Raw genomic sequence first — 13318 nt, forward strand, 5'->3', positions numbered from 1 at the left:
CATACAGCGAATATCGGGTTTGTGGGGTCTGGAGCAGAGCCTGTCTGGACAACTGAATTATTCCAGCCGAAGCTGGGAGTACCCTTATCTTCCTACATTTGTGGTTTAGATAGGTTAAATAGATTTAGATAGATTTAGATGTGGTTTAGGTAGGTCCCTAGAATCATAGAATTAATTATAGAATATCCTGAGTTGGAAGGCATCCAAAAGGATTGTCAAAGTCCAACTCCTGGCCCTGCACAGCACATTCCCAAAAATCACACCACATGGCTGACAGCATTGCCCAAACACTCTTGAACTCTCTCAGGCTGGTGCTGTGACCACATCCCTGGGGAGCCTGTTCCACTGCCCAGCCACCCTCTGAGTGAAGAACCTTTTCCTGATATCCAACCTAAACCTCCCCTGACACAACTCCAAGCCATTCTCTCGGATCCTGTCACTGGTCACCACAGAGGAGAGATCAGTGCCTGCCCCTCCTCTTCCCCTCACAAGGACATTGCAGACTGCAATGAGGTCTGTCCTCAGTCTCCTCTTCTCCAGGCTGAACTGACCGAATTACCTCAGCCTCTCCTCATACAGCTTCCCCTCAAGGCCCTTCACCATCTTCATAGCCCTCCTTTAGACAATGACTCAATGACTTTTTTTATATTGTGGCACCCAAACCTGCCCCCAGCACTCGAGGTGAGGCTGCCCCAGGGCAGAGCAGAGCAGGACAATCCCCTCCCTTGCCAGGCTGGTGATGCTGTGCCTGATGCCCCCCAGGACAGGCTTGGCCCTCCTGGCTGCCAGGGCACTGCTGACTCAGATTCAACTTGCCATCAGCCAGGACCCCCAGGTCCCTTTTGCAGCACTGCTTTCCAGCATCTCATTCCCCAGTCTGTATGTAAATCCAGGGTTTCCCCATCCCAGGAGCAGAATCTGGCACTCACCCTTGTTAAATTCCATAGGGCTGGTGACTGCCCAACCCTCTAATTTATCAAGGTCTGTCTGCAGGGCCTCCCTGTTTTCGAGGGAGGCACACATCCTCTCAATTTAGTATCATTGACAAACCAATTTAATATCACTGCTTGGATAAGGGAAGTGCAGTATGAATAGTAAGATGAGAAAGTGAAGTGAGGTCACCTAATGAAGAGTTTTCTGAGCTCCTAACAATGGTGGAAAGAAATAAAGTAATTTTACATGCAAAAAGATAAAAATTCAGGTAAGGCTTGCTGTTTCCTTGGGCTCCCCTGAATGAAGCCATTAGATGGGAACTGCTGCTGTTCATGAATAGCTCTGATACATCAAGCTGCTAGCCATGCATGGAGGTAGAAATTTGGTAACTCATATTGGTTTATAGATATTTTTAAAATAAGTGTAACAGTGGCAGTTGGCCCTTGGCTGTAGTAAAAGTATTTGTTACCTGAACTGAGGAAGGTTCACCACTCACTCAAACCTATTGGGCAGTGTGCTTCCCAGTGCCACAAATATTAGGAAAAGTGCTGCTGAAATTTGCTGAGGGCATAGAGCTGGGGAGATGGAGTCAGTACAGGGAAGGAATAACTTCGAAAAATTCACGACCCTGAGAACCACAGAAATAAAACCAGGATGAAATTAGGTAGCTGGGAGCTCAAGAGCTGGAAACAAAGGAGGAAGAGTGGGGCATACTAGCTGGTCTATGAGCTACCATGGGGGAGAACTACGTAATTTGGGAACTTGGCTGGTGGTGCTTTGTGGGGTAAGGTAAGTGCTAGGACCTCACGTGGGGCTGGTCTGGCCACAGGCCATGTTGAGCTGGAGATTCACAGGCTGATGCCAGCCTTGGTTTGTCCCCAGGGAACTGCCTGGGGCTGGGGCTGCCCTGGTGCCCCCAGATACCTGGCTCCTGGCTGGGGATGGGGTGGGATGGGCACTGGCTGCCAGGCTGCCCCTTACAGGCCCCCATGGGGAGCCCCTGCCACTCCTGGCACCCCAGACTGCGAGGAGCCCCTGGCACCAGAACACCTGGCACTGCTCTGTGTTGGTGGGAGAGCAGATGGCAAAATCTACCCCAAATGGAGCTTAGAAACTGGAATAAAGTTTGTATTTACACTTACGTTAGGAAAAATCTTGCCTGGAAGCAATAGGGGGAAAAAAGATTAAAAAATAAGAAAAAAAAAAAGGAAAGAGAAACTGCTTGTAAAAAGCAGTTTGTTGCATTTATGAGGGGTATTAAGTGACATGACACAGGATGATTTCTGGTGACCTATTTTATTCTCGTGTTCGTTCATGGAAGCAATTTTTGGTACTTTTTTCTCACATCCTTAAAAAAAAATCACAAACCAGAATAAGAATCAAGGACATGAGCTGACAAAAGAAAGGCATCAGAGAAGCATACATTGTGTAGCAAATACTGTGTACTGTGTTACCCCAGTTTTCTGCAAGCCTGTATTGATCTAAATCCACAAAGGATTATGTGAAGAAAAAACACAAAAACCACACAGCAACTTATCCGGGGGAAAACAACAACTTTTTTTGAAAGATAAGAGGCCCAATTATCAGTTTTGAGGGGCTGGTAAATTGTCTTTATGGAAACACAGTTTTGTTTTACACAGCTGTTAATTTGGAGGTGGAAATAACATATGTATACATAAAAATCCTTTGGGAACAGAGGAGAAAGGAGCGGTAGGATAAACCACATTTATCAGAAATGGTTTAGGGACAGGGGATGACAAAGCAAGGTACTTTATAAAGAAAATATAAGGATGCTCAGTGTTCTCTGGTCCTGACAGAGATATCTAAACATCTAAGCTGCTCTATTTCTTTTTGTAATATGTTGTCTTTGAAGTAGTTTTGTTCTAAAGAAATAACTTGTAGGTGCTTGTGCCATTGCTTTTAATCACAGGGATGTAGCTTATGTCAGTCAGCTGAAGCAGTAGCAGCTGAGTAAGTGAGGAGCCTAAAACATAAGCACTGGTCTGGGAGGGGACAGCTGTGTGAATCAGCTTTTTGGATGGCTGTGGACTGAGAGCCACAGGGCTGTGGGAGGTCGGCAGAAACGCCATTAGTAGCTGTGGCTGTCCTTTCTGAAAAATTCCACGTGAAGTGATGAAAGGGGACAGAAAGTTTCTATGGATACTGTGGTACACAGGCAAAATCTCACTCTCACTTCTTTTGAAGTTAATTCCAAGTGTTGGTCATGTCCCTATTTCCAGGGGTATGCCGTCTAAAAATTTCACATTGCTCAATTTTTTTGTCTTTTCTCTTACATGAGATGAAGGCACAACATCTACTTCAGTGCATGTCTGAGTAGCACAGAAAGCTGAAATTAGTCATCTTCAGCCTCTTTATTGTATCTTCCTGTTTCCTGCTCTGTTTCCTTCCTCTTTATTTTGTATGTTTCTGCTTAGGTGAGTCACAAGCCAAACTTTCTAAACATTGGTTGCTCATGCTACATTAGGTAAACTGCTAGATTGAAAGGGAAGATTGTAGATGGGGATGTGCAGAACAGTGCAGCTTTGTTGGATTTCTTTGATTTCCTGCAAACAATAGTTTTTGAACTAGTGACAGCAAATTTAAAGCAGGATGTTTAAGGAAGTCCTCACTGGTTGCTTTAATCCCTTCTAAACTGTGTCCTATTTATATCACAACCATGTACATGCACCTATGTGGACATTTGGACTCCATTAAAGTTGCTTGCCTTAAGTACTCCCACTTCTGCTGGGTTTGATTTTGTTGACTAAAGGTGAACAGAGCTGCTTATCCCTGGAAATTGCATTGCCATTGACATTCCAGCAATGTAAGCCTCACCTGTTACCCCTGGCTTTTCAAAACCAGGGGGCCTCAAAGCCTGAACTCATTTAGAGGAATAGCACGAAACTAAAACAAATCAAGGTATTATTTACTATTCAGTCAGTACTGTGGCTCAGAGGTAACCTTGCCCTGGCCTCCAAAGAAGCAGGGCTGCTTGTGTGGCGTACTCTAATTACAGAGTGCTGAACACTTGGGTGTGTTCATGGCCTTCCTAATCTATATATGCATGTGGGCCATGTAGTAATTAATGAGCTTGATCCTCACAAGCTTCTTCCAACAAAATAATATTTTGATAGGCAATTAATAAAAATACAGGGCAGATTACACTTAACCTAGACTTAACCATGTAGAAAATGTTGATATTTACATGGGAGAGCCCAGTGTGGGGTGTCTGTGTATCTGAGTCCCCAGTCAGAATCCAGTTAGAATGCTCCGTGGCGCTTCATTGGACTCTGCACTCAGCTTTTGCCATTGTGAAACGTGCACAGGAGGAATGCTGCTATTGAGACAGGAGCTGAATCAAAGTCTAGAGTCCTGGTCTTGTGATCCTTCTTCCCATCCTTGCATAATGCAGTACTAGTGTGAAATGGAGCCTGTCTGGCTCAGTAGCCCAAGTAATAATAAATGCTAAAGGAATCTTCTCCGTCCCTCTGCTCCTTTCCTTCCTCTACCATTTACTGTCTGCTCCTTTTGTCATCTCCTGTGTCCTCTCATTATGCTGAACCTGGCAAGTGGAGGACTTATATTCCGTCCAGTCCAACTCAGAACAGAGACATCTGCACTGGCCTTCCATGAGCCCCCACAGTGTTGTGCCACTGTGGAGCAGACAGATGTGCCTTGCCTGCACGCAAGATGGCTCTGTGCTGCTGTGCTAGGGTGACTCTCTGGCTTGGTTGCCACAGCTTGAGGAGCTAATTTGCCCTGCAGCGGTGGGTTGGATACTCAGGAGGCCCAGCGTGGTTGATGCATCAAAATTTCTGCAGCTCTGGTAGCCCCTATATCAGTAAGGTTGTAACTTTCCTGATAAAAAATACACTCGAAAGCTTGCTGAAACTTTAGATCCTCCAGTATCTTAACAAAGTACCAAAACATCCTGGATTACTCCTAGCCTTCAGCAGTCACTAGTTGCTTAACTAAGCCAGTTCAGGACACCATAGATCTTGAAGTCTCTCATCTTAGGCACTAGATTTATCTGCAAACCATGACAGCATAAAGTAGAATAGAGGGGCCTTGCTGTGCACTGCTGGATAGCTCTTTGCTCCTTTTTTCCTGGCTTTATATAAGGTGGTTTTGCCCTTCCCCATAAGTGCTATTTTGCCGAGTCTGTACACTATATTGCAACCTGGGTTTTCCATGTCCTTTTCTCAGGATGCAGCAGTGACGCGTTGAAAATGTCACTGTCAGAAACATCAAAGCTAGCCTGTCTAGAGTGCTGGAGAGATTGCCTCAAATTAGACAGAGTGGCAGAGAGCCAGCCAAAAAACCTACCCCCCTCCCCCATCTTCTAAATTCAATGTGCAAATTGCCCAGATATCAATATGCCAATGCTTTTGGCAGCATTCTCCCCATTACATTGCCCTAACATTGCCCAGGAATTGGCAGTCTATTTTGGTGATCTTGTGCTCAGAGAGGGCAGGTACTGTTCCCACTTATGATTCTGAGGCACAGATTAAAGAATGGTGTGAGAGGCTGTTAGTAAATTGTTCTTTTCCAGCACCTTGGAGGACTGGCTTGCAAATTGCAGAGCCAACATATCTTAGAAAGTCATTGAATGGGCATCCCAAAGGATTCCTTGTTTGCTGAAGTGTTGGTCCAGCTGTACCAGTGCTCCAAAAGGAGTAAAGAATGCACCTACATCCCTTTGTTCATTGTCTATTCCTCTGCCTGCGTGACTAAAGCACTCTGTGCTTCTGCCTGCTTGTCCTGGTACTCTGCATTAATATAACAAGTCAATGGCTCAAATGTGATGGTGGGATGTGTGTCATGTAAAAGGCACATGTAAAGGACAGGCAAGCAAAGGGTCAACAGCCCAGGTAGATGTGCTCTCAGTGCAAATGAGAAACACAGCCCTTGGGCACTGCTTCAGCCCAGCACTTCTCTTTGGAACAACCGCAGAGCCCAAATGCAAAAACATTCACCCTTTTTCTTCTTAATCTCAACTATCCTGTATTTCATTCCAGTGTTTTATCCCAACTACATGCCCAGTTTATCCATGCTCAAAATGCATGGAATGTGTGAGTAGATGTCATTTTCAATTCCTCCTTGAATATATTTTGGGATGTTGGGAGGCTTTATTTCGGTCTTTTATAAGTTGTTGATTTGTCAATGTGAAAGAGAAATGTTAAAGAGGTCTGGCCAGGAATGCATGTTCTCCTCAATAAAATGGAGCCTAAATGCTTCCCCAGCTGGAATTTCACTCCAGAGATGCAGCTCTGCAGGGCTGCTTTTGGTGTCTCTTGTGGTTTCACTGTGGTTGCATTCCCCCTCCTTTGGTGGTTCTCCTCACTTCCCAGACTGAGGATCACATCCAGAACATTGCAATCCCTGTTTTTCATTTTGGGAGACTTGCTATGAGCTCCTTTACATGTGTGTATGCATCTGTACAGCATGGCCTGAAACAGTTTAATTCTATGCAGGAAACAGGGACTTGCAAAACTGGGGAATATTAAATGTTGTCTAATCATGGCATCTCTGCATATTCCTACTTTGTTCCTCCTTTTATATTCCTTATTGTAAATCAAAAGCAAATCCACTGATTCTGGATCAGAATTAAGGACCTTTTTTTTTTTCCCCCCCCCCAAGAAGAAGAAGGCTGTTGCTAGGGATGGGGGAGAGGGACTCCTTCTACAACACACAAAGTCTTCTGAGGAGAGAGGTGACTGACAGAGGATGTTGGTTGTAGACAATTAAGGGTTATGAAGAACTGAAAAGGTAAATCATTGAAGAATAAGGAGGAAAATGTACGTAGGGAAGACAGTGGGATTGTACTGAAGAAAAACTACAGAAAATAGAAGATTGTGCCTGTGGAAGCAGCTATGGAAATCAGTTTCTGAGGCTTCTCAGTCACCAACAGTTCTGCTCAAAGCAGGAGGCAGCACCATGGCACTCCTTGATTGTTACATTGGCTGTTGATGCCTGTATAGCAGTGACCCCCCAGAAACAGGCCTGGCCACCAGAACCACTCAGGTTCTTGGAGGATGCTTGCATGTAACAGGAGGAACATCACACAGTAGTGGTGCTGCTGCTCAGGCAGCTGGGCAGGATCCCACATGCAGATTTCTTGCTCAGGAGTAACACGGGGGAGTCACTCACACTAAGGGATGCTTAACATTGATATAATTATGAGCTGTTTGTTTGTTGTAAGCAATACAGAAATTGAATAGTCTACTCTTCCCTAAACAAATGTCATACAACATTGGATGCATGCAAACTAACAATATATTACCTAAAGACAAGCTAATTACTTGGAAAGTCTAATAGAAAATTGGATTTCACTAATGGATAATTTTGTAGTTTGCTCCATGCCCAGCTATTCATCATTTGCAAAGAAATTGCAGTGAGCAGCTTCAAGGAAATAAATGAAGGTAATTAAGTTTTACAGAACTGGTACTGAAAATCATCCATGATCTTCCAAAACCCTCATTTTTTTCTACTTCAGATTTGGATTTTTAGAGGAGAAATCAAGAAATGGACATATCCACACGTAAATGCACTACGATCTATTGTATGGGATGGCTACATTTAATTTGATTTTTAAACATGCAGTACTAGAGTACACAGCCCTTAAGCCAAAAGAACAAAGCGAAAGAATCAGGAAAATGCTATAAATTAAGATTTGCTTATGTGAGTGGAGAAAAGCAGAACAGATTCTCCCTGGAAAGTCTAGTTCTAGTTAACAAAACCTTTAACATGCAGTATCGTAAGTATCCACTTGGTGGTTACTTGTGCCTACAAAGGAGATGCTTTTTTCCATCTCCAAGAATCAGTTTTGCTTTCCATTTCTCTTTTAGTAAGAGAGAGCATGCAGACCTCTGGCTGCATTTTACAATCTGTGGCATAACAAGACGTGAACACGTGGACTTTGGGTATCCTAGGTCACTCTTGCCATTAGAAACAAATTTAAAATCAGTCTGGTGCAAATTCCCAGCATAAACTCATTTCAGAGTCTGCAGCCATAAAGCTGTATTGATTTTAATCTGTATGACAACATGATAACTTTTCTGGTAGTATCAGCTGTAGAAATGTCTTTTTAATGCACTGAAATAATAAATCTGGTCATTTGACTAGAAAAGATGACACTTAAGTTTTTCTCTTTTGAGCTAGCACATATCTAAATGATCACAGCCCTGTGAATGCCATCTGTTTAGTATGTGTAATATTCTGCCCATTTAAATTACTTTGAACCATTCATGTAAATAGCAGCCCAATACCACAGGGAATTAGCTTATTAGATGGTGGGGTGTAACTTTCTTTCTACACAACCCTAGTGCAACTTCTAAGTATTTCTGGAATTGCTTCAGACACTCATAAAGGGAGGCTACAAAGAGCCAGATGCAGTGATGGCATAATGAGATCACTTGGCCTGAACTTGATGCAAAGACTAGAAACTGTGTACAGAAAGACTGGGAAGCAATCTCAGCATTTTCCCTTCTTTGTTCTCCCTTTCACACACTGTGGACAGGCACACAACATGCCACACAGCAGCAGATTCCACTGGAGAGCATCCTCTTAGGCTTGGAAAATTGCTCTCATGCCACTGACTCCAATCCCATGCAAAGAAAATTCCACTTATAATTCCCCTCACAAACTGATTAAGCTTCATCTTACAGCTAATTTTCCTTTTGGTGACTGGTAACATAAACAGGCAGAGGATGTAGCAGAGAAGCAATAGGCAATATTGTGTCAGGCATCATTTGGGATATGTGGACAAAAATTCCAGAATATTTTTCAAATCTTAATTTTTCCATCTTGTTTGAAGACTTACAAGCAAACCACAATCTGCTACAGTGTTTTCCAAGGTATCTTACTGGCTTCTTCAGGCAATACTGTTTCCAAATGAGAGGAAGAAGTTGGCATGAGGTTAATAAAGAAATTAATTGAAAGGGGATGTATGAGAAGAGCAGGACAAGGAAACTGATATTTGGAATCTAGAAAGTGGTAAAAGGGAAGGAGAAAGCTAATACCTTTGGCTTTCCTGGGCAGCTATGCCTAAGAAATACTTCAAAAATTAAAAAGCAAACAGGACAAAATATATTAAATTTTTTTTATTCTATGTATACATGGGAAAGCTTTTTCTGTCTACACTTTTCCTTGTTTAAATCAGTGAATTATCCCAGGCTTTTCCCTTGCCCACAAAGCTGTACGCTGTATTTTATACTGTGCCATTTTTCTGCTTCTGGTTCACAGTGTGACCCAATAAACTCACTGCTCACTGATGCCATAAAACTTCTGTGAGTACTTTGCAACATACTCTTTTTGATTAATGGCATAAATGAGAAAATACGTTTGGTTTCCTCTGGTAGACTCAGAGCTCTGCAGGGGAATTTCACTGCCTAAAGGGCATGTTCAAACCTATGTCTCACCTTGCGAGGTTTCTCAGCAGCAACTTTTCCAAAGGAAATCAGAAAGAAATATTTGTATGTTAAAATATATTTTCAAAGTAGATTTGAACAGCCCTTAAAAGTTTCTTGACCTCCTAGAAGGAAATTAGGAGATTCGTACCTGCCGTGTGAAAGATTTTCGGACACATACCCTATTTCCATAGACAACCAATGACAGAAGGTGATAAAATCAAAGAGAACAATAAGTCCTAATGGACCAGTTTTACAGTTCATTAACTTGAGTGCCAAGGTAGTTCTTAATGACTGATTTACTTTCTTTCTTCATGAAGAATTCAGTAATTAGGAAAATAAGGTCTAGCGGCATAATAGGACTTGAGCCCGCAATGCAGTTTGTGTCTGAAGGTGATGAGAAACGTGAGGGCTCAGCAGCTCTTTGGGCTGAGGACTCCTCTTGGCCCTGGTCTGAGGAGCTGCTGAGCCCCTGCACAGGCACAGAGCACAGGTGGATGCCAAGCCAGGCTCCTCACCTGGCTGTGCCGAGGGATCTCACTCCTGGCCACTGAAGCCTGTGATTATTCCACATCTGAACCGTCACCAGTGATGTGCAATTTTGTGATGTGCCCAACACAGTGACGAAAAGGAGACCAACTTGATGCTGACATCATTCTTTAAGCACTAATTCAAAGATTAATTGGGCATGAACTAATTAAGTTAATCCTGGATTCTTTTTACTGCCCCTGATTTCACTTGCCTTAGTTCTACTAATTAATTTCCATCAAGCTTTATTCTAGGTTAAAATGAGAATAGGAATATAGCTTCCTTTAGGAACACAGGAACACAATGTGAAGCAGCCACAGTTTAATATCTACAGAAAGCAAAGGTTCTCTGATGCAGAGGGGTTTTTTTAAGAAAAATTGCTGTGGCACAGAGGGACACTAATATATATATGTTTCACGGAGGATGGACTACAATTGACTCTGTTAGTCTTAAGAACCTTGAAGTTTAGGGAAATCTGAAATTAGACTTGAATTTTGCAGCTAGCAATAGATTGTTATTCAAGGCTAAACCACCTGATCCTGAGTCACCTAGGCTTTCATTTTTTACTAAATCCAAGCTTTCTGGGTCAATTATTGACCTGTTCTGAAGTTCTCTATGTATATGTGTACAAGAAGGTACGTATACACACACACACATATTTACTAGACTTGTCCAACTTTTCACACCCACAGTTAGTGAGATATTTAAAAATTCAGAGTCTGAACAACTCGATACAACCCTTTGCCCCGCCTGAATGCTATGCTGAAATCTTTCAGAACTTTATTCCCTGCAAATGCTTCCTGTGGGATTTACCATAAAATGAAATGGGTAAACTATCCAGTATGCGTGTCAGCCAACTTGCATTTGCTTCACTAAGCTCCGTTCATCTTGTACTTTTATTTTTTTTAACTATTAAAACAATATTAAAACTACATTAAAACCTATTATTATTATTATTATTTTCTTAGTCTATTTCTTCATATTCCCTAATTTCAAAGCAGCAGATACCTGCATGTTAAAGCTAGAATTGCTCTTACTATGTGTAGCAGCTGTTTCCAAACCAAAGAGGAGGATGTGGGCTCCTTACAGACCCCAAAACGGGGTGAAGTTTAGCTTGTATCTTAGGATGAAATGAAAAGTGCAGCCAGACACCCGACTGATGCTGCCTGCTGGGCTAACTACCCTGATCCAGCTGCTGAGGGAGCAGCATATGGCCAGGATGGGAAGGAAGACAGGACTGCTTCTTTCAGCAACCATTTCCATTAAGATCACCTTATCTGCAATATCTCATTGCATCTTTAAGGTGCAGACATTTGATACAGCTGAGCCAGTGGGACAGTTCTGCCTCCAGCAACCCAGAGTGCCTGGCCCTGCAATGTGCCTCCCTGCACCAGCCTGGCGGCATCCTCGGGGCTTGCTGACCTCTCTGAAAATAATCTCAGCAAGAAACAGCTTTACATTTCTCTGCCCTGTTAGCAAGCTGAGAAAGCTCCCTGGGCAGCAAGGAGTATCTTTCACTGGGGGAAGGGACTGCACTAGGCAGGCAAGACAAAGAGGAAAACAGGGAAGTGGCAGTGGAGGAGGAGGAAGGAACGTGCTTGTTTTTTCAGCAGCAATTAGAGAAGCTCAGCTGTGACAAATAATCTGGTCTGAAGTCTCTGTATTTGGTTCCTAGCTTAAAGTCGGGTGTAGTTAGTATTTGTTTTCAGAACTATTGTTGAAACACAAATGACACATACACAGAATTTCACAGACATTTAATAAAAATACCTAATATCCTTTGGGGATTGCTGACACACAGAGAAGCCAAGATCCACATTTTAAAATACATGTGGGTTTGGTAGTGCCTAAACTATTACCCAGACACCTTAGGACCGAGAAGTAGGGACTTATGCTTGACTTTCCCCCACCATCTGCATCCCTTTTCCATGTGGTTTATGTCTCAGGATTGTTCCAGATATCAGTATGGCAGATCTGCAGTTTTGTCTCCTAGGTGGCAGCAGTCACTGGTGAAGGTTGGCTGTGTTCAAGCCTAGCTGGTACTCCTACAGAGGAATGGCTGAACAACACTCCTCCTCGTCCACTTATTGTCCTAGAAATGTTCAAAGAGCATCCCAAGATGGTCAGAGACAGCTTCTGAAAACATTTTGTATCAGACTGAGAAACGGGATTAAAATGTTTTAGTTCCTAGCTGCCTCCTTGGTCTTCGCTGCTTGCCACATTCCGAAGAAACAGACTGCATCGCCAGTGCCTCAAAAGTAAGCTTCTCAGTAAAAGGATCAGGGGAAAGAAAAAGAAAATTTGAAAAGTCAGCTCCAGCAGGTGAAGAAGTGAGATGGTGGAGAAATCAAGAAAAACACTGATAGAAGATGTGGCTAATGATGATTCTGCTTCTGAGACTCTTTGGAGATGAAAGTAGTTTTGCTCTTCTTGGATCTCCCTCCCCACTGACAGTCTCTAGAAAGGAAAGCTGGAGTATGTCCAGCAATATTTCTATCTTTCTGTTTCTTTTCGTCCACAGTCCACCATCTACTTAGAAGCTCAATTTCAAGCCCTGCTCTGCCAGGTAGAGGAGAACTGCACTGATCATGTAAAAGGTGTGGATAACAGCAAGTTTGCTGCACCTGTGTTCTTCCCTTGCTGTTCTGAGAGGTAAAATTCGATCATGTCAATAGAGACATCTTTCTTTTTAAAGACTTGTCAAGGAAGTATTTCTCATTAAGTTAGACATGATGCTAAGAACATATATCACTGAACCGAACTCTCTGAACAAAGACAGTGAACATCTGCACCTGGAGTGAGGAAAGGATGCCAGGATCTTCCTTGCTGCACAGGAACACACGTCTGAGTCTTTGACCCCTCAGAAACGTTAACGAAGTCAGATGTATCAGAGGCTGTCCCGTGGAGCTGACCACACCGTATCAGGGACACAGCCGCAGGTGCCAGGGAGACAATGAGAGGGCAGGGAGACAATCTATCGACGCCAGCATCCTCGGACCCAGTACACCCTGCCCGTTTTGGCAACGTATCCGACGTGGCCGCTCGGCTGGTGTTGTCCGCCGCCGCCGAGGGAGGCAGGACACGGGGGTGCCGGGCAGGGGCCAGCCTGCGCCCCGCGACCGGGGGCTGGGGGAGCTGCTGGGGAGCCAAGGGGCGACCCACCGTGGGGGCGCTGGGGGCTGCGTTACTGAAAGGGCATCTGAGTCGCTTCTCTCTCTTCCTCCATTATCTCCGGGCGGATAAAACGGGAGAAGTTACTCCAGAATAAATTACAACCTTTTTTTTTTTTCCTTTCCCCATTTGTCGGGAGACGAAGCTTTCACCAGAGGTACCTGTCCGTCTCCAGGCTGCCTCTTTCAAAGTATCGAGCAGCCGCCTGGACGGCAAAGGGTTTCCACAGCAGCATCCATCACCCTTCAAACCCCTTTTATTCTCGGGTGAGAAACTCG

The 13318-nt window shown here is 43.7% G+C and overlaps 1 protein-coding gene across 1 annotated transcript in view; it reads left to right on the forward strand.

Moving 5' to 3' along the window:
* FAM69C (family with sequence similarity 69 member C) overlaps window positions 1–13318 on the forward strand; it is a 33331-nt gene that overhangs the window by 779 nt on the left and 19234 nt on the right. The window contains exon 2 of the mRNA XM_017746127.1: window positions 730–736. Within this exon, the coding sequence (XP_017601616.1) occupies window positions 730–736 (7 nt within the window). The remainder of the gene's footprint in view (window positions 1–729; window positions 737–13318) is intronic.

Source organism: Corvus brachyrhynchos, unplaced genomic scaffold, assembly GCF_000691975.1.
Source record: "Corvus brachyrhynchos isolate BGI_N302 unplaced genomic scaffold, ASM69197v1 scaffold409, whole genome shotgun sequence".
Lineage (NCBI taxonomy): Eukaryota > Metazoa > Chordata > Aves > Passeriformes > Corvidae > Corvus > Corvus brachyrhynchos.